At 41.3% G+C, this 26,328-nt stretch overlaps 1 protein-coding gene across 2 annotated transcripts; it reads left to right on the top strand.

The window, feature by feature from the left end:
• The first annotated feature begins 5,005 nt into the window (after positions 1-5,005).
• On the top strand, positions 5,006-26,093 carry LOC105927455 (glutamine synthetase). 2 transcript variants are annotated; one of them, XM_036140057.1, is made up of 9 exons: positions 5,006-5,432; positions 7,089-7,206; positions 12,514-12,635; positions 14,691-14,865; positions 16,049-16,210; positions 16,313-16,459; positions 22,964-23,091; positions 23,193-23,392; positions 25,642-26,093. In XM_036140057.1, the coding sequence occupies exons 4-9, from the start codon at positions 14,697-14,699 to the stop codon at positions 25,946-25,948; spliced, it is 1,113 nt and encodes a 370-aa protein (XP_035995950.1). In that variant the 5' UTR covers positions 5,006-5,432; positions 7,089-7,206; positions 12,514-12,635; positions 14,691-14,696; the 3' UTR covers positions 25,949-26,093. The 2 variants fall into 2 exon arrangements, with proteins under 2 accessions (XP_035995950.1, XP_012719658.2); XM_012864204.3 differs by lacking the exons at positions 5,006-5,432; positions 7,089-7,206; positions 12,514-12,635 and adding an exon at positions 12,665-13,027.
• Positions 26,094-26,328: the final 235 nt, after the last annotated feature.

The raw sequence follows: 26,328 nt of genomic DNA, 5'->3' as shown, positions 1-26,328 counted from the left end.
AGAAAACACAAGCCCAGAGGCGTAACAACGCAGCTGTCTCAGATCTGAGAGGATCCTCTGAGTTCAGGACCTTCAGCGTGTGGACGGACCGAAGACAGAGGGACACCGTGGCGCTCTAGCCGAATATTAGACTGATTATCTCAGCAACTGGTAGACCGGTAGTAAGCTAATGCTTTTATTTCCATGAAAACCCTTTACCAGGAGCTCACAGTGCTACTAAAGTGCTCAAGAGTTTAAGATCGGCTGAGTTTTGTGCAACGTGGTCTCATAATAAATCACTCATGCATCGGAGGATGCTGAATGCAGCGGATGCAAGTATCGGCAGATCTGGAGTTTGGACAGCAAGCGTTGTGTTTTAAGCAAATACCCAGCGATTAAAATTTTCTTAATCCTTTACCCCTACTTTGTTAAATTCTGCACTAAATGCTGACTAATAGGGGAGCATTGTTGTCTCTTGAGAGATGGGAGTTGATCAGTTTGTTGTCGTCTGTTTCTTCCCCTGCTTTCTAAGAGTTAACGGCGAGGTTAATATTTTAGGGTTTATTGAAATCGGCTCCAAAATGTCAAAGAGCAGGTCTTTTGGTCACCTTTGATCCACAGATGATCACCAAGTGGTTCCTGGATTGTGGGATGAAGCTGATCCTGGAGGATTTGTCTTTGAGCACGCTCTTTATATCCATGTCGGTGTTTTTGACCACAAACACGGATGCAATCAGTGGGTCAATCAACCTTAGCTCCAATCTCCTGCTATCCATGCTCGTGCTTCACAATTTCAGTCTGTCTATGATGGTTTTCTTGGACCCTCCATGCACCGGATGTTTTCCTCAGATGTAAAGGGCTTCTTTTGTCGCCCCTTTAGCTCCCTGTCCACGCGTATGAAGTCCCAGCCACCTGCTGCCACGTCGTTGTCCAGGTAGATAAATCCACCCTCCACCGGCCACGACGATAATCGCTAGCATTTTGTAGCGGTTTCTTGGCACTTGCTAGAAACTCTTGGAAGTTCTTCCACGTCCGCCCCTCTTCTTCGCGACTGAACTTATCATATAAGAGTTTTTGATGAGGCTTAAAGTTTCCTCTCTGCTGGATTATCTTCTTTCCTGCATGCAAGGCCAAACTGATTGGCTGCATCCTTTTTTTTTAGAGGCAACCGTTGCAAACACACCTCCGCCTTTTTGATGGCAAATCACCTTTCTGATTAGATTTATGGAGTGAGTTCAGCCAGCCGCGTTCAAACCTTCACCCGTGCTTGTGACGAGACTGCACTTGTCCAAATATGTTTTTACAACAGATTCATATGCAAGTAATCTCTCTGCACAGTAACCTGGAGACGCTGTGAACCGTCACCAAAAATGAACCCGAAGTTGTAGTTGGCACAACCCAACGTGATTCTCTCTGCAAATTCTTTTGCAAAATCAGAATTTAGAGCAAGTACTGGACGTTGAATGGATAACTATCATTATTAAACCTTTACTGGAGAGGACACAAAAAAAAGGAGTCGTTAAAAATGTGGTGCTTCTACGTCAGCTAAGATCGAATCAGGAATATTTCACAGACTAAAGGAGTTCTGACGTTAACTAGTCATTGGCTGATCAGAAAAACTACGAGGAACTAAAGTCAGTTATTATCAGGTAGTTTTGGTAATGATCTCTCCAGGTTCTTCTGCTTCATTTAAACATGTTGACGTGTTTCCTGTCAAATGAAGAAGGAAGCAGCAGCAGCTGTGAATCTGCAATTTGCAATTTGAAACATGAATCGAGCTCTGATTATGAATAAAAGTGATTTTAAAGCAGTGACATTTCGGTTGCTTTCATTTCAAACTCGTTTCCTTTATTTCTTTCACACTTGGGCCAGATATTTATATGCACTGTTATTAACTAGATCTGTTTTTATCCTGTCTTACATTATTTCAAAGTAAACGTTACCAAAAATATTTCCATTTAAGCCAGAGTGATGACAGAAATAACTTTTTGGAGCATTTTTATTACTTTCCTTAAATGCATACATTTAGAGACTGTAACATTAAGGTGCCTTTAAGTCCAGATAATGATTTCATGGCTTTTTAGGAATCTAAAAGATAGCTTGAGTTAAATGGAGGTATACATGTAGATGTATTTTAAGGCAACACCTAAAGCAGACTGCTTTCTTCTGCGACATGCTGGGAAAATCACAAATAGTTACCTGAAACATCAGGAAGCAAAGCCTTGTGTACAACTTCCATATTCCTGAAGGCGCCGAGATCATCTCAATCAGTCAAAATTTATTGATATAGCACTTTTCAGCAATTCAGACGGTGCTTATTTGCTTTCCGTGTCTGGAGTAATAGAAATAGTAGATATTATCTGGAGGAACACATCCAGATAAATGCCACATGAACCACACCCAAACAATAGCTGTGCTTCAAAAGGCCGTTTATGTTTTTAATTATGTTCTAAAAGCTCGTAGCTCAGTGATGTTAACAAGGCTTTCTAGGAGCAGGAACTGCAAATGAACAATCCTCCTTTTGTTTATATCTTGTCCTAAGGACTTGTAGAGTCATACACTCACACTTGGGCACACAGGTGATGACATGATGGTGAGGCATTAAAAGCTCAGGTAGGCTGGAGCAAAGCCGATGGTGGTCTTGAAAGCAGACAGCAGGACTGTTAAAGTCTTTCCTAAAGCGTACTGGAAGCCAGTGGAGAGATGGAAAAATGGAGAACAAGTCAGGCAGCTGCATCTTGTATCTGCTGAAGCTTGAGTAGGAGGGATTGAGTGATTCCTGTATACGGGGCGTTATAGTAGTCAAGTCTTGAACTAATGAACAGCCTTTTCAAGATTAGCATGTAATAGAAAATTAACCAAAACTAAATAAAAAACTGGTTCTCGCTTTATATTAATGATTTATATTCATGAACACCTTGAGAATATCCGGCCAGAATACGTGTCGGAAGGAGCCTGATCACATGACTCAGGGAATAATGCATGTTAGAGGATCTGGAGGAGCTGCAGGGAGCCGCAGCTCAGGTGGGACAATCGTTCAGCGGTACAGCTTTTACCTTTTGGAAAGCTTTGAATTAACCAAAGACCCAATTAAGTGAACAGCTCGTCTATTTGACTGTCTGCGCTTAATAGCTTTATATTTCAATTGATTTGTTTTTGCATTAATTCCGCCCTAACTAAACCACCCTTAAACAATAGATAACTTGTTCAGTTTAGTTAGGCACCCTGAACTATAAATCTAGTTATGTAGATCTATTTACATTTATTTATTTATTTATGGAAAATGGGTTTCTATTTAGGATTTGAAAATGCAGACTGTTTTGAAGAATCCCTGAGCGGTGTGAAATATTTTAGCCTCGAAAGGCCAAGGAAAGCATTTTGGTTGTATTTTCACAAACAGAAACAAGATTATATGCATCTGGAACTTTTTATTATTGTTGATATTTTGAACAGTAGATCATCCAAATCAGTCCAGAAGACAAAAAAAAAATGTAAATGCCTCCTCAGACTTAACACCAATTAGAAAACTTGATTTAAATACTGACATCACTGATAGTGATGCAGATAACGATTATTTTGGCAGCACGCGTGTCCCGCTCAGCTGCTGCAGCATCCAGGACCCGCTATTACACAACACTAATTTAGTTTTGCTGTTTTATTCTCGTCCGTTAAGATTAAGTGAAGTGACACTTTCTTTCGTCGTTCTCTGTGGGGTTTTTTTTTACCCCAGACATCTCTCTCCATTGCGGATCAGCAGCGTAAGCTATCGTTAGCCAAAGCGAGAGCTCTGTGCAACGCAGAAAATGATGAATGATGAAATGAATAATTAGACACAATTTAATGAAGCCTTGAGGCAGATATTGAAGGAATTTTATAAATCGAGGAACTTAAATCAATCGAGAAATCTCTCTGATCAGTATCATTAGGCAAGGCAAGTTTATTTATGCAGCACTTTTCAGTAATGAGACAATTCAAAGTGCTTTGCATGAACAGAAAAACATCACAGAGGGAAATATTACGCAGGAAAAGAAAAACATTACATTACTTAATTGTTTCTGTTCATAATAAAAAATAAACTAGATAAATCCTTGGGGGTTTCTGATCTAAAGTAGGCTAATTTTGTCCAACCTTTTTAAAGCTACATCTAGAATAACTTGTTTTGTTTCATAGTTTCACAACAAGCTTCATCGCTAACATTTTAAAGCTTAATTATTTCTATTCATATATTACCTAAAAAAAAACCATTACATTAAGATAAGCAAATCCTTGACAAGACCTTTTTAGTTTCACTGGAACAAACTTCATCACTAAAATTCAAAGATTTTTATTTCTATTTATATATTAACAAGCATACATTAACTCTGGTTTATAGCTCTAGTTTCTTACAACACGTGGACATCACATGGGGAGAGTTCCCTTTGACTGCCTGGACATGCCAATAAGCAATAGATAAGTTGTTTGGGTTGCAAACGATAGGTTTCGTTTGTCAATTCTTGTAATCCAGCAGACCGGATTAAAATTATTGCATTGCCTCCTCAGTGCAGCAGAAGCCTGTTAATCACTCATTCATTTAAAGCACGCAGCACAGTGGGCCCTGAGGACCAAAATTAAGAAATTATGGCCTAGTCAAAGTCCAGACTTAGATCAAATTGAGAATTTGATGCAAAGCTTGAGCTCATTTGGAAAGAAGAATGGACACATATTTAGATCCACCCAGATGTGCAAAGTCGATGGAAACATTTTCAAAGGACCTGCACCTGTAACGATTATGAACGCTCACCAAACTTCAGTTTTTTTTTTATTTGGAAAATATTTGGGAAAACCAACACTTCGTGGTAGTTTATCCCATCAAATCACGGACAGCGAGTTTAAAAGCCTCCTCTTGCTTGGAAACCTGCTGTAACGCTTCATCAACCTTGTGATGAAGGGATGACGACACGATGCCCCTAGCGACGGTCGCGTCTCTACGGCAACATCCTCCGGTGTCCCCTCTGCGCTGCTGCAGCTGCGGCGCGACCCTCCGTTGTTACGCGGGGAGGCGGGAGGGGAGAAACTGGAGAGGAGAGAGAGAAAAAAAAGATGAAAATCTTCACTTCGGTCCTCTGAGGGAAGGGTTTCAGAAGATGGCGCGTTGTCAAGGGTGAAAAACGTGCGACCGGCAACCGATTGAGAGCTCAGCGCCTGATGTTGGAGCGCCTACAGGGTAACTTCACCTCCTCCTCCTCCTCTTTATCACCACCAGCCTCCTGCGGTCCTCCCCAAACCTGCTGCCATCTGCTCGTTTTCAGCAGATCCGCGGTCGCCGGCTCTAGTCCTCCTTGAATGGATCCCGCCGTGCTCATCTTCCTGCTCTACGTGATGATCGCGCACGACTTGGTCTGCGGCTTGATGCAACACCGCAGACTGTGCGCCAGACCCAGGAAACCCGCAGCTGGACCGCTGTTGCGCTCAAGGTGCGTCAGTCAAACGTGCGCTGCGAAAGGGGGGGAATGTTGGGAAGCAAATCTGGGATAAACAGTTCATCTTTTACATCAAAGTGAGGATATTTTTTTTATCTGACACTGAAACATTACATAGAATATAAAGATTACTGGGTTGTTTTCCTATGATCATCACATGTTTTTAAAAATTCCTTTTTTTTCACCTATACAATAAAAAATTATACACGTGATCAAGATATGTTTATTATCAAATACACAACTGTAAAAAATAAACATTAGTTCTAACCCTTGCGCTGGGTCTTTCTGCATGGAGCTTGCATGTTCTCCCTGTGCATCCTTGGGTTCTCTCCGGGTACTCCAGCTTCCTCCCACAGTCCAAAATACATGACCGTTAGGTTAATTGGCCTCTCTAAATTCTCCTTAGGTGTAAGTGTGTGCGTGAATTGTAAAATCTGTGGATTTTAAAAGCCACGGATAGCCGACTCACGCTTCATGGCCATCAAAACACCAAATGTGGTTTGACCGATCAATTATCTATAAGCTTTTACATGTATCAGACACTTAAATAATAATAATAATAATACAACTACATCAACCTAATAGTACTACATTATTAATAGATCACATGTTCACTTTAGTCTCATGTCTTGTGGATTTCAAAATGAAGATATACCTTCAAAATATGTTCTGGGTCGATATTTCCATTTTGCATCAATGTAACTGAATTGTTAATCATTTAATCAATATATCCGTGTGGATCGGTGTATTGTTGCACCTCTAATGAGTCGGTGGAAGAGGGAACTTTGACTTTTGCAGTATTAGTATTCCAGCTAATTTGGGTTAAAAAAAAACGTGATTGTATCGTTGTGTAGGGATGAGAGATTGGGTAAAAAGGGATAAACTCCAAAAAGCCCAGTACTAACTTTGGGAGCAGGTTTAATACTAGATGCATTGGATAAAGTGTCAAAAACCTCACACCAGAAGTTATTTAAAGCAGGGCAGAGCAGCTTTCATGGAAGAAGCCGGTTTGAGAAATTTATCAAAATCTTGGTCAACTGGGAGCGAGGGAAGCCTGGGAAAGTGCCTCGGATAAAGCTACAGCTCCGCCTATCTCCGGCCAATGGTTCTGCAGCGAGCACCACTCGTCAGTACGGAAAGGTATCCAAAGAAATGTGTTTTAGATGGTGAAAACCCATCCACCAGTTGTTAAAAAGACGTAACAACAGATCTTTCAGACTTTTCAGTCCCAGCTTTGCCCGAAAGTAGAAGGCCCGGCCAATTAAAGAGGGGAAAAAGGCTGGGTTGGCAGTGAGCAGAGCTGCAACAGAGAGTGTCTAGAATCCAGAAATAGCATCAAAACTGACTCCATATTCTGAGGCAGGAAATGACAATCACGTTTTTAGAATAAGCTTCGGGCGGAAAACGATGGAGGTAAATGCAGTAGAGCCTTCTAACCAAGCAGGAACTGACTCAAGCAACTCATACTGGGTTTTCACTACTGCCCAGTAGTAAAACAACGTATTGAGCAGTGCCATTCCACCAGGCAGTTTGGGGTTCTGCAAGTAGGTTGAAGGCTTTTTTTTTTTATTTCAAGCAGTATTTTAAAATTGTTTGGCGGTATCTTTGAAGGTTTTCATCCCGGTTACTCCCTGTGTGTTTCCTCCACAGCGCCCGGGTGGGTCAGCGTCTTCTGAGGACCAGCAGCTTGTCTGCAGGTGTGAGTCCAGGAAGGAGGGACCTGAGGAAAACCGGACGAATTGTGAGAAAAGCGTAACAAGGACACCAGGTGGACATTAATATTCTTATTTTTTAAGAAATTAAGCTTGTGTTCAAATGAAAAACTATTTACTTTCAGTTTATAATCAGTTTCTCTTGTGAAATTTATCAAAGATATTCCCTGATTGGACCCCGTTTTCACTGTCTGACCCAGACTGTCCCCACTTAGCTGCTGATTAGAGGGGAAGTTAAATAATTTTCAACTAGTGGAAACAGTCCAACAGCATGACGCTGCCACCACTATGCTTGGCAGCTGGCACAGGGTTCTTCACTGTGACTCCTCTGCTCATCGTTGTCGTTATTAGCCCCCCCCCCCCCCCCCCCGTACTGCTTCCCTCCGGGCTCTTTTTGGCATTAAGACAACAATTGTTATTGCCACATTGCCAGACAGGACACTATTAAAAAGGGGGGAAAAAAAGAACTTTTAGACAAAGCCAAAGAATACTAACCTGACACAAGCCAGATGTATGTCGCTCCGCCTAGCTCCACTCACATACATCTGGGACATCGCCCATAGAGAGTGATTTCTCCAACCAATTTTATGGTCTGGCCAATCAGGACGCAGGGCTGGAATTTCATAGATGTGACGTTGTGGAGAAGCGACCGTGACGTGAGACTGTTTTGATAGCAATGGCGGCTCGCATCGAGGAAGCAAGCGTTAGCATTGATGCTGCTATTTCTTCCGTGTTGTCCAATCTACCTAATATTGTTTCATTAAAAGAACATCAGAGAATGGCTCTGAAGGCTTTTGTTGGTGGAAACGATGTTTTCGCCCTTCTCCCGACCGGATTTGGCAAGTTTTGTTTGCGGGGGCGTGTCCACGGCAGAGAGGTTAGCGCCCCGGAGCGGTTAGCGGTTAGCGCGAACCATATTAGGAGGCCTTTAGTCCTCAACGCGGTCGGCCCGGGATCGACTCCGACCCGCGGCGCTTTGCCGCCTGTCTTCCCCCCTCTTCCTGTCAGCTCACTGTGAATAAAACGCGTGCCACTAGAGCCGCAAACACATACAAAAAAAATTTTTTTTTTTTTCTGCGTCGCTATCATCAGCGTCACGGGTTAGCTTCGGTGTGAGTGGTTGAAATAGCACGTCGATAAAGATGACAGACAAGTAGCTTATCCAATCATATGCAAGAATTTTTGATAAGGCCCAGCCTTCAAAAAAGGCAATTCCTGTGGAGAGGTCCCAGATGTATGTGATTGGAGCTAGGCGGAGCGACATGCGTCTGGCTTGTGTCAGGTTAAAATAACACATCATAGTCATTCTCATGACGCATGCTTTTGAGGTTTTGTTTGTTCATGCCGTCTAGGAAAACAGATTGTATCAGACCTTTAGGCACTTTGTAACCTGAAACCTATCCCCTAGACACCTTCTGTTTCCATTTAATTCGTTTGATCCATAATCCTGGGGTCTTTTCTTTAATAAATCTTTAAATTAACATGTTAAAGGACATATAAGGACCCTTTTAGTCAGTGTTGGACTTACAGAGCTGTGACATGTCACTGAAAGCTGTAATAATATGTCAGCACACACAGCTCTGCGACATTCCTCTAGGCTTTTTTGTGCTCCTGGATTCATTTTCTTTTCATTGCTATTATCTTAACACGCATATTTACAGTAACTGAAATCCCTTGTGGCAAGAAAACACTTTTGTGCGAGCAATCAGACAGGTTACGCCTGGCTCCTTTTCAGGAGAACAAAATCAACAAAAAATTCTTTAGATGCGAGCTTTACTAACCAGAACCTTTCACTAAAGGTGTAAATGTCATGCTAACAAATTCAAGACTTTTTAAAACGTTATTTTCTCTTATCCACACACGGTAGTAATCATACATTGTTATGGGAAATAATGATAACTGATTCTTTAGATACTTATTAAATAAAGGAAATGGTGATTTCCTCAAGTTTGAGCTCTTTACTGAGAACCAGGGCAGAGACAAAGTAATCACAACCCTGGCCAAGACACAGCAGGTAATGTATGTCAATGTCAACTATAATAAATATTCATATTTGAGATGTTTGTGGTTCGTCTGCCAGGACTGGGGGCGGACAGGAGTGTGATTACTTTGTCTCTGCTCTGGTTCTCTATAAAGTGCTTGAACTTAATGAAATTACCATTTCCTTTATTTAAGAAGTAACTGGGGAATCATTTATCATTATTTCCCACAACACCATTTAGGTTTTTTTTTTTTGTTTTGTTTTGTTTTTCTTTTGCTGCTTGAGATGCATGCAAAAACAAAACTGTATTGGACATTATTTTGGGATTATTTCAAATTCAGTGGACACAGAAAGAAAGGTAAAAGAAAAAGAAAGGAAGAGAAAAAGATTAGGCAAAACGTTAAAAGGAAGAAAATGTGACAAAAATAGAGGAGAGGAAAAAGAAAATACAAGACAACATCCTCAGAGTCTGTTTCTACACCTGCAGAAAGAGATCAGAAGAACCTGTTTGAACAGCAGAACCTGTTTATACCTGTGATGCAAAAATGCAGTTTAAAATCAGTGTCTCCTGTGAAATTTATCAAAGATATTCCCTGATTGGACCCCGTTTTCACTGTCTGACCCAGACTGTCCCCACTTAGCTGCTGATTAGAAGGGAAGTTAAATAATTTTCAAGTAGTGGAAACAGTCCAACAGCATGACGCTGCCCTCTGCTCATCGTTGTTATTATTAACTATGTTTGCATGTGCAGAATTCATTTATCCGACTGAAATGTATTTGTATTGAAAAAGAAAGAAAAATAAAATACGTTGTTTGTAGGGACACAGGCTTCCAAACATCCTGAATAAAAGCACTTAGAGACACGCAGAGTTGTTAAATTTCCCTAAAAACATAAACACTGAAGAAGCTGTGCTTCCGTTTGTGCATAAATTGCCAGTAGTGTGTTATTTTTTTTAAACTACCTTGAACAATTACAACAAACAAATTGGAAATGTACAAAAATTGTACAGTACAGATACAAAGGTAGCAAAAAATAAAACTTCAGTATCAAGCAAAAGTATTCAATTCAATTCAATTTTATTTACATAGCGCCAATTCATGAAGCATGTCATCTCAAGGCACTTTACAAAGTCAAATTAAATTAGATTATACAGACTGGTAAAACATTTCCTATATAAGGGATAAAGTATAAAGCAAAATATTCTCAGTGTCAATCAATATAGAGATCTGTTATTGGATCATATTAGTCTTGAGACAGCATCTGCATCCGCATCAGATCAAGCTCTCTGGGCTCCTTTGATTGGGCCGGGATGGGGGGTCAGGACTGGAGCATGGACCAGGAAGGTTGGGTTGTTGTTGCCCCCCATCTTGATTTTAGGGTTCACTTACCGGGTCTGGGGGGTGGGTACCCCTTTGGGGAACAAGTGAATATCATTGTGCATGTAGCTTTCCTTTTGTTTATTTATCAGGTTGGGTTTGTACTAACCCGTCTCCCATGACATCTCAGGTCGCCACTGTCCTGGGAGACATCTTAGTGGATGTCTCCCAGGCGCCTTGGCCTCATGGTGCATCTGTGGTACTCGGTGTACGGGGCTGGGTGCCCGGGCGGGTGCCGGCTCTCTCCTGGCAGCTGCTTCACGGGGCAATCTGAAAATAAAATCGGTTGGGCTCTTTTTGGCATTAAGACAACAATTCTTATTGCCACATTGCCAGACAGGATACTATTAAAAAAAGGGGGAAAAAAAGAGGTTTTAGATACAGCCAAAGAAAATAATATAGTCATTCTCATGACGCATGCTTTTGAGGTTTTGTTTGTTTATGCCTTCTGGGAAAACAGATTGCATCGGACCTTTAGGCACTTTGTAACCTTTGTGCTCCTGTCTTAACTGTAAAACGATTTACAGTAACTGGAATCCCTTTTCTGCGAGCAATCAGACAGGTTAAGCCGGGCTCCTTTTCAGGAGAACAAAATCAGAAAAAAATTTTTTAGATGCCTGCTTTACTAACCAGAACTTTTCACTAAAGATGTAAATGTCATCTTAACAAATTCAAGACTTTTTAAAACGTTATTTTCTCTTATCCACACATGGTAGTAATCATACATTGTTATGGGAAATAATGATAACTGATTCCTCAGTAACTTAAATAAAGGAAATTGTGATTTCCTCAAGTTTGAGCTCTTTATTGAGAACCAGGGCAGAGACAAAGTAATCACACCTCTTATAAGCTTCTAGTTAGAGTGGCTCATGTTACCCTGAGCTATCTCTGTAGTTATGCTGCTATAGGCTTAGGCTGCTGGAGGACATCAGGGTCTATTTCTCTCACTCTGCCGAGTTCTCCTACTGTTCTCCAATTTGCATTGTTTGATGTTATTTTAACTTTTAACTTTTTGTTTTTTTTTCTTTTCATAGAAGGTACGCCTGGTCTGGCTTTCTGTTAGCTGTGACATCATCAGGGGAGGCAGATCATCTGCTATTACCATCTAACATAGAAAATCCTCCTGGGTCAATGTGAGCTTCTGTGCTTTCTGTGTCTCTGCTCTGTCTTCTCTAAGCCCCAGTGGGTCGAGGCAGATGAGCGTTCACACTGAGCCTGGTTCTGGTTCTGCTGGAGCTTCTCCTCCCTGTTAAAGGGGAGTTTTCCTCTCCACTGTCGCTTCATGCATGCTCAGTATGAGGGATTGCTGCAAAGCCATCAACAATGCAGACGACTGTCCACTGTGGCTCTACGCTCTTTCAGGAGGAGTGAATGCTGCTTGGAGAGACTTGATGCAACCTGCTGGGTTTCCTTAGAGAGGAAACTTTCTGACCAATCTGTTTAATCTGATTGAATTTGACCTTTGGAAAGTGCCTTCAGATGACATGTCTCATGAATTGGCGCTGTATAATGCATGCCAGGACTGCCTGAACTTCCCTCCGGTTCTTTGTGTTGTTCAATCCAATTAGTACAATTAGTAAAACATAAACTCTAAGCAGACATTTAAGAGGTTGTGGTTTTATTAAGTTAAAATATGTTGTGGTAACTTCAGCACCCATTAGTAAAATATACGAGCGAACGTCGTAAATTTTTATGACAGGATGTAGAATTTTGAGAGTGTTTATAATAAATTCACCCAGTTGCTGTCATTGGAAATCACAGAAGTTGTTTGTTGTAAAATCATTCCACTCTGAAGAAGGAACGGTTAAAATAAATCATTAAAACTGCCCATGATGGCTGGATGAAAAGCCTTGAGCAGAACCGCGTTGCTTTGACCCATTCTGATGGGGTTCTTATTGTTGCTGGTGAGAACCGGCTGCACCGCCAACCTTTCGGCGTGTCATTTGACTTCAGCCTCTTTTCTTTCCGGCTCACTGAGTCCCTGCTTCCTCGTCTCTCTTCACAGCTAATCTGACGGAAACTCAACATACAAGCAGCTTCTGGGCTCTAATTGTGCTCAGCGAGCTGCGAAACTCTTGGCTCAGCAAACAGTTGCTCAGCATCAGCAACAGGAATCACCCGTCAAAGGTGGGTGCTCGTTTCCATCTCTCCTGGGATTTTATTGTCTCCTCAGCTGTTCCTCTGGGTTAATTTGGCTTATATAAATTTAGATTTGTTGTTGTTGTGGATTGTAGGAGCCAGAATTGCAGGAAAAGTGTTTTCTGCTTGTTTGTGATGTCAGAGCCCTCCGTTTGAGCTCCAATCAACTTTGTTTTCCATTTTTTGGTATGAAGCAAACAACAAAATGTGTGCGGTGGCAACAAATGAAATGCCAATAACTCCTCCTACGGTACCAGGAAGCCTTTAAAATGCCACATGGCAAGTTGTTTAAATACCAGAAACAGGTTCAGGCTCCTCACTCTCTGGACTGACGAGTACAGCAGATACTGATTAACAACTCCCGGACGACCTGTCGTACTGTAAGTGCAGATGCTTCATAATAAATGTAACTTAAACCAAGCTCCAACACCATAGATGGTTTAACAAATTCTAATTATGGGTTTGCACCTTTTATTTACATGCAAATTTCAGGATTTTGTTTAACATGTAGTGCAATATGTAATAAAGATAAACAGTTGGACTAAGAAAGGAAGTTAGGTAGCAAAATAGACATTATAAAATGATATATGGACATGATGTCAGAGACATATATAGGTGGTTAAATCTGCCTCCTTGTGAGGCTCTTTTTAGTTTCTCAATGTCGCCTCTGAAAATGTTCATGTACGCTGATGACTAGCTGATGTACAGAACAGAGCCGACCGCTGTGTTCGCTGGCTCTCGCTCTGATAAAGGCGCTTTTACCTCCAGGTTTTTACTTTAAATTCTAAAATTTGGCCCAGTTTTATTCCTAATAAAGGTTTTGGAGCAACACAGCCATGTTCCTGACTTGAACCTAAGAGAACACAAATGGTTGAATTGAATAAAAACACATCCAAATCTAAATCTGCAAAGAATGGTAATAATTTGGTGTCCCATATTCACATGTTGATGTAAAAGCTCTGAAACTGATTTGCTATTTAAGAAATACGTTGTGTTTAGCCTTCCAGACCAATAAGAGGCCTTAATGCTGCTAAATGTATGTAAATGTACGGCTTGTACTTGTTCTGAGATTTTTATTTACGCGTTTTCAGCACAACTGTTTATCTTGGATGATGGAGACTCATGCACACCTTTGTCTTGCTAAAGCGTTGTTTAAAATAAATTAAATCCAGCTCCACCAATTACCATTTATTTTAACCTTGACTGATTCTGAAGGTGTATAAATATAAAGGCATGCCACACTTTTAAGATTTTTTATTTTAATTCTTATGAAAAAGAGGTATGATTCTTCTTCTTCTGTACAGATATGCACTTCGTAATGATCTATCACATTAAATCCCAATAAAATACAATAAAGTACTTGTTTGTAGTAAGAAAGTATATGTAAAGTTAAAGAGGGATGAATATTGTCAGGCACTGTAAATTGTGAGATATTATAAATCAGGGATTGACTCTTTAAACATTTTTAAAGTGGCATCTCAATGACTTGGAAGCAAAAACATCTGGCTGCACATATTTCTGATTAGTTGAATTAGATTAAAATGATGCTTATCAATGTGTTTATGTGTACCTTTAATTATTGTACCTAGTGTTAATCTGTCCCGCTGTCTAGTTGTAAGGATTTCTGCGGGTGAACCAGACACAGAGTACGTTTAAAAGGTTTATTGAAAGTATCAATGATGGATGGAAGGTGAGGCAGATAAGCAGTAGCAGTCTTGGCAGATGGGACTTGGATGAATGGACAGGAAACCAGAACAGGCGGTGTTTGCCAGCAAACCATCAGAACCAGTAGAGCAGACTAAAGGGATTTACGGAGAAAAGGGCTATCCAGAAAAGTCCATGAGCAAAATAAACAAATACCGAAACTATGACACTGGTGCATTTTTTTTATCTCTCTTGTAAAAAACTCAATCCAAACAGGGTGGTGAGACTCAGGGATCACGATAGATAGCAAAATGAAAAAAGAAAGAAGCTCAGTTAAGCTTCAGGTGAAATTAATGTAAAAAAAAAAAAATGTCTTGATAAAAGCAACTGTGACTGCAGGAGACCATGGCATCGGTATCCATCAGCTCCCGTCTCAACAAGGCGGTCCGGCAGCAGTACATGAACCTGCCTCAGGGGGAGAAATGCCAGGTTACGTACATTTGGGTGGACGGCACTGGAGAGGGACTCCGCAACAAGACCAGGACCCTGGACGTAGAACCAACCAGTATTGAAGGTAAAGAAAAATAATATTATTAATAATAATAATAATAATAATAATAATATTAATAATAATAATAATAATAATAATAATATATATATATATATATATATATATATATATATATATATAGATAGATAGATAGATAGATAGATAGATAGATAGATAGATAGATAGATATTACTTTTCAGTAATTATTAAGGGCAATTAAATATAAGATAATCAAATAGCCTGCAAATGGAAAACAATTACATTGATTAAGGAACATGTATTCATTTTACATTATTATTTATTATATTATATAAACATATCATTTGATTTAAATCATAAAGAACTGTTTTAGGTAATTTATCAAAAAACACAGTTATGTGTTTGCAATTTGTTTAAAAAAACTTTGATTGAACATATCTGTAATATAATATGATTTAATATTTTGAATATATTGGGAAATTATCACTCTGTTACTAAATCTCTCTCTCTCTCTCTCTCTCTCTCTGTCTATATATATATATATATATATATATATATATATATATATATATACGTTGAGAAAACAATGTTGCAGAATTGTTATATATATACAATATATATTTGTTATAATTTATAGGTCATTACACTATTTAATCATTCATTCATTAACTATACAGGACTATTGTTTCACTATATTTTATTTTAGCAGTTTTTTTATTCAAATAGTAATAATAATAATAGCTTTCTATATACAAATTTGTATTTATTTTAACATAACACAACCTAAGAAATTTTTATAAATTAAAACAATAAAAACAGACAGATGTCACCCAGACAAATAAAATGGGAACATTTACTGCTAAAATTTTTAAAACCAGTTTTGCACATCCTATAAGAAATTTAAGTGTCACATGTGATCGATAAAAGGCGTTTCTCTGCATGTAAAGTAGTTGATTTTCCTGTTAATCAGCCTGGCATGCTTGCTTCTTTTAACACAGGCCTTGTTACGTTGCACCACATGTTGCACCAATGCTCAAAGAAAGCCGGTCAACATTCCCCTTACAGTAAAGAATTCCAGGTCTGTCTCTGCGACATTCCTCCCTTCACACACGTCACGTTTTATGTTTTAACCCTGTAGAACATACAGATGGCACTGATTCTTCTCGTGTGGAGAATGTTGCAGATCCGGTTCTGCGCCGCTGACGTCTCTGTCTCCGCATCTCACCAGATATTCCTGAATGGAACTTCGACGGGTCGAGCACCTACCAGGCCGAAGGCTCCAACAGCGACATGTACCTCATCCCAGTTCGCATGTTCAGGGATCCCTTCACCCTGGACCCCAACAAGCTCGTCCTCTGTGAAGTCCTCAAATACAACCGCCTGCCTGCCGGTACTCTGTTTGCATGTTTTCTTTTTTTTTTTTTTTTTTCCCCACACCCATTTGTGATCAGGAAAAACGAGCTGTGCTTCATTCTGCCCTCTGCTCCTCCAGAAACCAACCATCGCCACGAATGCAACAAAGTGATGGAGCAGGTGAAGGAGCAACGCTTGTGGTTCGGCATGGAGCAGGAGTACACGCTGCTGGGAACAGATGGACATCCCTTCAGCTGGCCCGCCCATGGATTCCCAGCGCCTCAAGGTGAAAGAGTTACAAAGGGCTCAGAAAAATATTCCCAAACCAAAACGTCCATGTATTTTACCAGAGGTTATAGATTACAACACAGGAATAAACTCTCTGGAAAAATAACTCCGGCTGCGGTCACTTGTTTGCTGCTGGATTTTCAAGTCTGATTGGGTCGCTCTAAATTTCCTCATCCTTATTTTTTCCCTACATCAAAAGCCTTGTGAATTTCTCATTTTCTCTTGCACGAAAACCTGTTGGAGGCTAGAAAGGACTTGGGGCTATGGCAGGAATATTGTGCTGGATTTTATTTCGGGGGCCATTAGCGTAAAATCCCTTTCTGTGCTCAGACCCATGAATTCTTTTCCAACCACTTCACCGAAGGGGAGCACAACAGACGATGAACCAAACCAGCAGATGTAGGAGAACAGCTCCTGGAATCGCTGCAAAAAAAGAAAAAACAGAAAAGGCATTAACATTGATTCAGCAAATACAATAAATACACAAAGTGTAAAACCAAATCAGTGCTGTACTCCATCAACAAGGAGCTGACAAGGAGTTTTTATCGGCACGTTGAAATGTTCTTAGCTTTGTGCAATTCTTCTGCAGACAACGGCCCAAAGATTAGGAGAAGCCATCAGCACAGGAGGCAGAAGGATCAATTTAATATTGGATTATTCTACCAGCTCTGTGCACAAAAACAAGAACTTTGGTTTCAGCTCCTCTTTGCTCTCACTGAAGACATTTTAATATCAGTATATATATATATATATATATATATATATATATATATATATATATATATATATATATATAGATAGATAGATAGATAGATAGATAGATAGATATAGATATATAGATATATAGATATATAGATATATATATATACAAGAAGGAAAATGAATAAATGCTTTGATCAGAGCTGTGTTTGTTTTTAAATCAATGGTTTCAGTTAAAATCAAACTATCAAACTACCTGGCCCATAACTCTCCATTGCAAACATCTTGTTCTCCAAGGGTCCAAAGAGTACCGATAACATAGAGTTGGGTGATATAAATTCAGTTTTTTAGAAAATCTTTCCAAAAAAAAGGTAAAAAACAAAGCAACTGGACTAGTTTTCCGTAGTTGAAGACGTTTCGCTTCCTCTCCCGGAAGCTTTCTCAATTCAAAAAGTCTGGAGTAATGATGAGTAACAAGCTTTATACCATTCCAAACAAAGGCCTGTAATGGCTTAGATAACATGCAAATTCAACCGAAACAGGACCACCCCTTAGTAATGGGCGGTCGTTAAAACCATTAAGCCAGCGGAATGGACCGAAACTGGTCCACTCCTCTGTAACGAGGAGTCGTTAGAGTTGTTATTGGCTTGGCTTAAAGGAACAATGTTTTAATCACCTGAATGAGGGTGAGAGATAAGTTGACGATTGGCTGGAATTAATCCTATAGCTGTGTTGTAAGTTTTTGAGAGTTGGAACCTAAGGCCTCCTCCTCTGTTTAAGGTTGGTCTTTCTCTCTTGACGTAGATGGCTTCCTTCACACCCCTTTCAAACCATCTGTCTTCTTTGTCCAAAATGTGAACATTTTGGTCCTCAAAAGAGTGTCCTTTGTCCTTTAGGTGTAAGTGGACAGCAGAGTCTTGACCTGAGGAGGTAGCTCTCCTGTGTTGAGCCATGCGTCTGTGGAGAGGTTGTTTGGTTTCTCCAATATAAAGATCAGAACATTCCTCACTGCACTGAACTGCATACACCACTCCGCTCATCTTAGGTTTGGGGGTTTTGTCCTTGGGATGCACCAGCCTCTGTCTGAGGGTCCTGTTTGGTTTGAAATGTACTGGGATTTTATGTTTGGAGAAAATCCTCTTGAGTTTTTCAGAGACTCCAGCAACATATGGGATGACGATGTTTTTGCGTTTATTCTTCTCACCATTATGTTCTGCAGCGGGTCTTTTGGATTTTCTTGCTGATTTGACAAAAGCCCAGTTAGGGTACCCACAGGTTTGGAGGACATCTCTGATGTGTTTCTGTTCCTTGTGCTTCCCTTCTGTTTTAGTCGGGACATGCTCGGCCCGGTGTTGTAAGGTTCTGATGACGGAAAGTTTGTGCTCCAGTGGGTGGTGTGAGTCAAAAAGAAGATATTGGTCTGTGTGGGTGGGTTTCCTATACACTTCAATGTTGAGGTTTCCATCTCCTTCCAAATTCACCAAACAGTCGAGAAAAGGTAGCTTGTTGTCATTGGCATCCTCTCGAGTAAACTTGATGTTGTTGTCCACCGAGTTGATGTGTCTTGTGAACGCTTCCACTTCTTTTAGCTGGATTTTGACAAAGGTGTCATCCACATATCTAAACCAGTGGCTTGGTGGTGTTCCTCTGAAAGTTCCCAAAGCTCTCTTTTCCATTTCTTCCATGTAAAGATTGGCTACAATAGGTGACACTGGAGATCCCATGGCACAGCCATGCTTCTGTCTGTAAAATTGATCGCTGAACTTGAAATAAGTAGTAGAAAGACAAAGGTCCAGTAGGGTACAGATCTGGTCCGGAGTGAAATTAGTTCTGTTATTAAGGTCACTATCTTGTTGAAGACGTTTCCTGACTGTTTCTACTGCCTCTGATGTAGGTATGCAAGTGAAAAGTGAAGTGACATCGAAAGACACCAGAGTTTCCCCTGGTGCCATCTTTAAATGTTTGACTTTGTTAGCAAAGTCCTTGGAGTTTTCTATGTGATGTGGTGTGTTCCCCACCAGGGGGGCTAAAATACTAGCAAGCTGTTTAGCAATGTTATATGTTACTGAATTAATGCTGCTGACAATGGGTCTGAGTGGTGTTCCTTCTTTGTGAATTTTTGGGAGTCCATATAAGCATGGAATGTCTTCCCCTGGATATAATCTATAATAAGATGAGCGATTGATTACCTTGTCTTTTTCTAGTTGTTGTAGGTAGTCAGTGATTTTCTTTTTGTAGGAGTTGGTAGGATCCCTTTTCAAAGACTCATATGTGTTGGTGTCACTCAGTAGAGTGTGAATTTTGTCCTGGTAGTCTGAAGTGTTGAGGACCACGGTGCATCTTCCTTTGTCTGCTGGTAATATGGTGATGCTTTGGTCCTGGCTAAGCGATGTTATGGCTTTCCTTTCCTGTGGTGTGAGATTGGAAGGAGGTGGTTTGGCGCTAGATAGGGTAGCTGTTATTTTCATCCTGAGTTTTTCTGCCTCTGTTTCAGCCAGATTGTTGTTCTTGATGGCCGATTCCGTGGCCGTTATCAGTTCCACAATGGGTATTTCTTGTGGAGAAATGGCAAAATTCAGGCCTTTACTCAGTACCTCCATCTCCGGCTTCGTCAGCGACCTGCTAGAGAGGTTTTTAACCCACTTGTCCAGTGGGTTAAAACTTGCGGACAAGTGGGTTAAAAACCTCTCTAGCAGGTCGCTGACGAAGCCGGAGATGGAGGTACTGAGTAAAGGCCTGAATTTTGCCATTTCTCCACAAGAAATACCCATTGTGGAACTGATAACGGCCACGGAATCGGCCATCAAGAACAACAATCTGGCTGAAACAGAGGCAGAAAAACTCAGGATGAAAATAACAGCTACCCTATCTAGCGCCAAACCACCTCCTTCCAATCTCACACCACAGGAAAGGAAAGCCATAACATCGCTTAGCCAGGACCAAAGCATCACCATATTACCAGCAGACAAAGGAAGATGCACCGTGGTCCTCAACACTTCAGACTACCAGGACAAAATTCACACTCTACTGAGTGACACCAACACATATGAGTCTTTGAAAAGGGATCCTACCAACTCCTACAAAAAGAAAATCACTGACTACCTACAACAACTAGAAAAAGACAAGGTAATCAATCGCTCATCTTATTATAGATTATATCCAGGGGAAGACATTCCATGCTTATATGGACTCCCAAAAATTCACAAAGAAGGAACACCACTCAGACCCATTGTCAGCAGCATTAATTCAGTAACATATAACATTGCTAAACAGCTTGCTAGTATTTTAGCCCCCCTGGTGGGGAACACACCACATCACATAGAAAACTCCAAGGACTTTGCTAACAAAGTCAAACATTTAAAGATGGCACCAGGGGAAACTCTGGTGTCTTTCGATGTCACTTCACTTTTCACTTGCATACCTACATCAGAGGCAGTAGAAACAGTCAGGAAACGTCTTCAACAAGATAGTGACCTTAATAACAGAACTAATTTCACTCCGGACCAGATCTGTACCCTACTGGACCTTTGTCTTTCTACTACTTATTTCAAGTTCAGCGATCAATTTTACAGACAGAAGCATGGCTGTGCCATGGGATCTCCAGTGTCACCTATTGTAGCCAATCTTTACATGGAAGAAATGGAAAAGAGAGCTTTGGGAACTTTCAGAGGAACACCACCAAGCCACTGGTTTAGATATGTGGATGACACCTTTGTCAAAATCCAGCTAAAAGAAGTGGAAGCGTTCACAAGACACATCAACTCGGTGGACAACAACATCAAGTTTACTCGAGAGGATGCCAATGACAACAAGCTACCTTTTCTCGACTGTTTGGTGAATTTGGAAGGAGATGGAAACCTCAACATTGAAGTGTATAGGAAACCCACCCACACAGACCAATATCTTCTTTTTGACTCACACCACCCACTGGAGCACAAACTTTCCGTCATCAGAACCTTACAACACCGGGCCGAGCATGTCCCGACTAAAACAGAAGGGAAGCACAAGGAACAGAAACACATCAGAGATGTCCTCCAAACCTGTGGGTACCCTAACTGGGCTTTTGTCAAATCAGCAAGAAAATCCAAAAGACCCGCTGCAGAACATAATGGTGAGAAGAATAAACGCAAAAACATCGTCATCCCATATGTTGCTGGAGTCTCTGAAAAACTCAAGAGGATTTTCTCCAAACATAAAATCCCAGTACATTTCAAACCAAACAGGACCCTCAGACAGAGGCTGGTGCATCCCAAGGACAAAACCCCCAAACCTAAGATGAGCGGAGTGGTGTATGCAGTTCAGTGCAGTGAGGAATGTTCTGATCTTTATATTGGAGAAACCAAACAACCTCTCCACAGACGCATGGCTCAACACAGGAGAGCTACCTCCTCAGGTCAAGACTCTGCTGTCCACTTACACCTAAAGGACAAAGGACACTCTTTTGAGGACCAAAATGTTCACATTTTGGACAAAGAAGACAGATGGTTTGAAAGGGGTGTGAAGGAAGCCATCTACGTCAAGAGAGAAAGACCAACCTTAAACAGAGGAGGAGGCCTTAGGTTCCAACTCTCAAAAACTTACAACACAGCTATAGGATTAATTCCAGCCAATCGTCAACTTAACTCTCACCCTCATTCAGGTGATTAAAACATTGTTCCTTTAAGCCAAGCCAATAACAACTCTAACGACTCCTCGTTACAGAGGAGTGGACCAGTTTCGGTCCATTCCGCTGGCTTAATGGTTTTAACGACCGCCCATTACTAAGGGGTGGTCCTGTTTCGGTTGAATTTGCATGTTATCTAAGCCATTACAGGCCTTTGTTTGGAATGGTATAAAGCTTGTTACTCATCATTACTCCAGACTTTTTGAATTGAGAAAGCTTCCGGGAGAGGAAGCGAAACGTCTTCAACTACGGAAAACTAGTCCAGTTGCTTTGTTTTTTACCTTTTTTTTGGAATGACCATGACCTGGATGACTGAGAATCTTCACCAGCATTTAGAAAATCTTGAGAAAATAATCCTTTTTCCTAAAGATTTATATAAATTAAGAACAGAATGTAAGGATATTTGTGTTTGGACAATTATTCCTTCGCCATAACAATGCCTCCTAGCAACACGTCTTTAACCGCTGGAAATCCTGTTTATTTCTCCCTAAATCAGAATCAGAATCAAGTTTATTGCCCAGTAGGTTTGCACTTACAAGGAATTTGACTTGGTGTTGACTGTGCAGACAAAATAGAGCGACATCTGCCACAATTGGAAATTCATATCTGGGTTGAGTGTTGGAGCGCTTCCTTCGCTCACCTCCACAGAGAAGGTCCATCAGCGCCTGCATCAAGAATCAGGGAGTGGGGGGACCTGGGTCGCCTGCCTGCAGTCCGAACCCAAACCCAGCTAAACACTTGTGGGGACAACTGTTCATGCTGGAGTGACCAAGATCCCGCATCAGTGTGTGACCAGGCGGGTGATCAGCTGGAGGAGGAGGCGCCAGGCTGCTGTGGTTGGGTCTGGTTCTCCTCAGGCCCAATAAGTCTGGTGTTTTTAAAACCTCCACCATCCAGTGCAATAAATGACACCAAACAAGAGTCAGCATCAGATTGAGCTGTTTGGGATTTGCAGAGAGAATTTGGGGAGTTTTTCGTGGTGCCAACCTCCCCCAGGTGCATTTTCCTTGCACATTTGGCAGCGAAAGAAACAGAATTTCCAGCAGCTTAAAATTTATTGTCTTTGTCACAACACATGAAAATCAACTGCACCCTTTTTCCCCTCAATGAGCCAATTATGATTTTTTTCTCCACTTTAAGGCCCTTATTACTGTGGAGTGGGAGCAAACCATGCATACGGGCGGGACATCGTGGAGTGCCACTACAAAGCCTGCCTCTACGCCGGGGTTAACATCTACGGCACCAACGCTGAAGTTATGCCGTCTCAGGTAGCTCCACCACCCGTGAAGACAATCAAACTGAACCACTAAGCTTTTTGCTTCGTTACACTCTCCCTCCACTGTTAACCCTCTTCCTCTTCTGTCTGCAGTGGGAGTATCAGGTGGGCCCCTGTGAAGGCATTGAGATGGGCGACCACCTGTGGATGTCACGCTTCCTGCTCCATCGCGTGTGCGAAGACTTCGGGGTGGTCGCCACTCTGGATCCCAAACCGATGAATGGCAACTGGAACGGCGCCGGTTGCCACACAAACGTCAGCACCCAGCAGATGAGGGAAAACGACGGACTGCAGTGAGTAGATATTTATAAACCGCTCTTAATATTCTTCTGTTTTAGAAGAAAAAGCATCTATTTATAGTGACAAAATGGGTTCACGGTGTGTTTTCAAAACGTTGACCTGATGCAACAAAGATATGAGATTTTTGATGAAAAGGAACCCTGTATCCTTCACAGACTTTTTCACATTTTACAGCAGTCTCATCTGTGTTGGAGTTTTGCCTGTAAAATGCAGTAAAAATGCAATCTCTTAAGAGGAAATATTGTTTAAATGTTCAAACGTCAGACATCTAGTTTGGTGCCCCCGAAGAAAGCTCAGGGATGATGAAGGGGTCTCTAAATAATCTGAAATCCAACATTACACTGAACATTAAAACGTCTTCAAGTGGAGGACATTTAAAACAGCCACCAGTGTGTCCAGGTCTGGCTGTCCTGTTTAATTTTCCTGGTGGTGTGGAAGGAGGAAGCCTAGCAAACATAAAGGTCAGACTCTAGTTTGACAAAGAGAGCGAAGAAATAGAGCAGGACTTCTGGAAATATTGTTCTTTGGACACCCGAGTGTTGAATTTAGTTATTTAGATAACCAAACAGAGTACAAGTTTTGGATTATTTAAATATAGCATTACAAAAAAAAGACCAACTGTGAAGCATGGAGCTAGAAGTGTCATAATGTGAGGAGGCTCTTGAGGAAAATGTGAGACAAACTGGTTCTGCAAAGCTCTTTTCAGGATCCACCAAAGCTTTTTTTGTCAAATTAGGACTGGATTTTAATTGGGTCATTTATTTTTCTTATTTTCACCCACTCTGCTGTAGATTTTTAGCTTTTTTCAGTCTGACTGTACAGTATGACTGATTACGCACTTTGGGCCTCACACTTGACTCTATAATCCTTTAGTATACAGCGGAGGCTTTGGTTGAATCGATAAATGCAACGGACCCAGGTCCTGTGGCTGTAAAACAAGCCCATATAATCAATATTTATATAGCACCACTTCATGAAACATGTCATCCTAAGGCACTTTCCAAGGTCAAATTCAATCAGATTATACAGATGGGTCAAAAAAATTTCCTCTCAAAGGGAACCCTGTTGTTTGCATCAAGTCTCTCCAAGCAGCATTCACTCCTCCTAAAGAAGCGTAGAGCCACAGTGGACAATCGTCTGCATTGTTGATGGCTTTGCAGCAATCCCTCATACTGAGCAAGCATGAAGCAAGAGTGGAAAGAAAAACTGCCCATTAACGGGAAGGAAAAACCTCCAGCAGAACCAGAACCAGGCTCAGTAAGAACGGTCATCTGCCTCCACCCACTGGGGCTTAGAGAAGACAAAGCAGAGACACAACAAGAGAGACAAAAAGCACAGAAGCACACATTGATCCAGGAATCCTTTCTATGTTAGATGGTAATAGCGGATGATCTGCCTCCCCTGGATGATGTCACAGCTAGCAGAACGCCAGACCAGGTGTACCTTCTATGAAGAAAAAATGATAGAGAACAAAAAGTTAAAAGCTGAAATGACGACAAGCAATGCAGATTGGAGAGCAGTAGGAGAACTCAGCAGGGTGAGAGAAATAGACCCAGATGTCCTCCAGCAGCCTAAGCCTATAGCAGCATAACTACAAAGATAGCTCAGGGTAACATAATCTCTATAACCCACCAGCACTGTGCTTTAGTCGGCATGAGGTGTTGTTGCTGTTTTGCTGTGTCTGGCGGTTCTTTATTGGCCAACATCACTTAGAGCCTGATATAACCAAAGGACATGTTCCTAAAGTCGTGGCTTTCATTCAGATGCAACAATGCAACCAAAAATACTGCTGCCTTGTCTGCTAGAGAGAACCAAACGGTCATTCTGGTTCGGGCTCCATCTAAATATCCTGTCACAAACCTTAACATTAAACATTATACTGACACCATGGGGTCAAAACAGAGATCTTGGATTTTTTTGTTATTTCTCCGAACATTGGGTTGATCTTTGCATGGATGTGCTGGGACATCTACACTAATGAAGAACGATAGGTGTCTAATTTTCTCTCTCTAGAAAAATGGACTTCAGACCGCTTGGAAATTATCATATAATCCCTCCCAGATGGATGAGCCGCAACAGTTGCTTCTTTTAAGTCTTACCTGATGGTCTCTGCCCTGTGTGCTCCAGAGCAGCAAACTTCCTCATATCCCACCACTGAATGAATTTGTGTGATACGGAAGAACTTAAACCAAACGTCCCCTTTAACAATAATGAGTCCAGCTCATTTTCTCTCTTCTGACAGGCATATTGAGCAGGCCATAGACAAGCTGAGCAAAAGGCACAAAGAGCACATCCAGGTGTACGACCCGCACGGAGGCAAAGACAACGTAAGGCGCCTGACGGGGATGCACGAAACCGCCAACATCAACGACTTCTCCGCCGGCGTGGCCAACCGAGGAGCCAGCATCCGCATCCCCCGGCAGGTGGGCAAGGACAAGAGGGGCTACTTCGAGGACCGCCGCCCTGCAGCAAACTGCGACCCGTACGCAGTGACGATGGCCATCACTAAAACCTGCCTCCTGGAGCAGGAGGACGAGAAGAGCCAGTAGAAGGAGTTACCTAAATCCAAATGCAGATTCCGCAGCACTCAGCTGTTTTTACTCCTCTGGTGATGTTTATCGTTTTGTGTTGACACTTATGCCAATGTGACACGATAGCTGTTGATAGAGTCAAATAAATCAGACACAACGCCCAGAAAATGTCCTTCGTTTTGAATGTTTTCACACTACAGCAACATTCTTTATAGAGTTTATGTGATAGATTAACAAAATTCGGTGCATAATAACGATAATAAGCGGAAGGAAAATGATACACTGTTTACAGTGTTACATACAAATCTGAAAAGTGCATTTGTATTCAGAAGTGCAGAGCACAAGTAGTTCATAGAAACACCTTCTGCAGCCAGAGCACTTTCTTCCACATCTGATGA

The sequence above is a fragment of the Fundulus heteroclitus genome, chromosome 8 (assembly GCF_011125445.2).
Source record: "Fundulus heteroclitus isolate FHET01 chromosome 8, MU-UCD_Fhet_4.1, whole genome shotgun sequence".
Lineage (NCBI taxonomy): Eukaryota > Metazoa > Chordata > Actinopteri > Cyprinodontiformes > Fundulidae > Fundulus > Fundulus heteroclitus.
The sequence above is the reverse complement of the archived record's forward strand: the minus strand, read 5'-3'. Positions and strand labels throughout refer to the sequence as shown.

Bases quoted from the DNA above. Each gene is read 5' to 3' on its own strand.
- LOC105927455 (XM_036140057.1), top strand. From the start codon at position 14,697: ATGGCATCGGTATCCATCAGCTCCCGTCTCAACAAGGCGGTCCGGCAG. The intron at 16,211-16,312 runs GTACTCTGTTTG...CTGCTCCTCCAG, and splicing joins ATACAACCGCCTGCCTGCCG to AAACCAACCATCGCCACGAA. The intron at 23,393-25,641 runs GTGAGTAGATAT...CTCTTCTGACAG, and splicing joins AGGGAAAACGACGGACTGCA to GCATATTGAGCAGGCCATAG.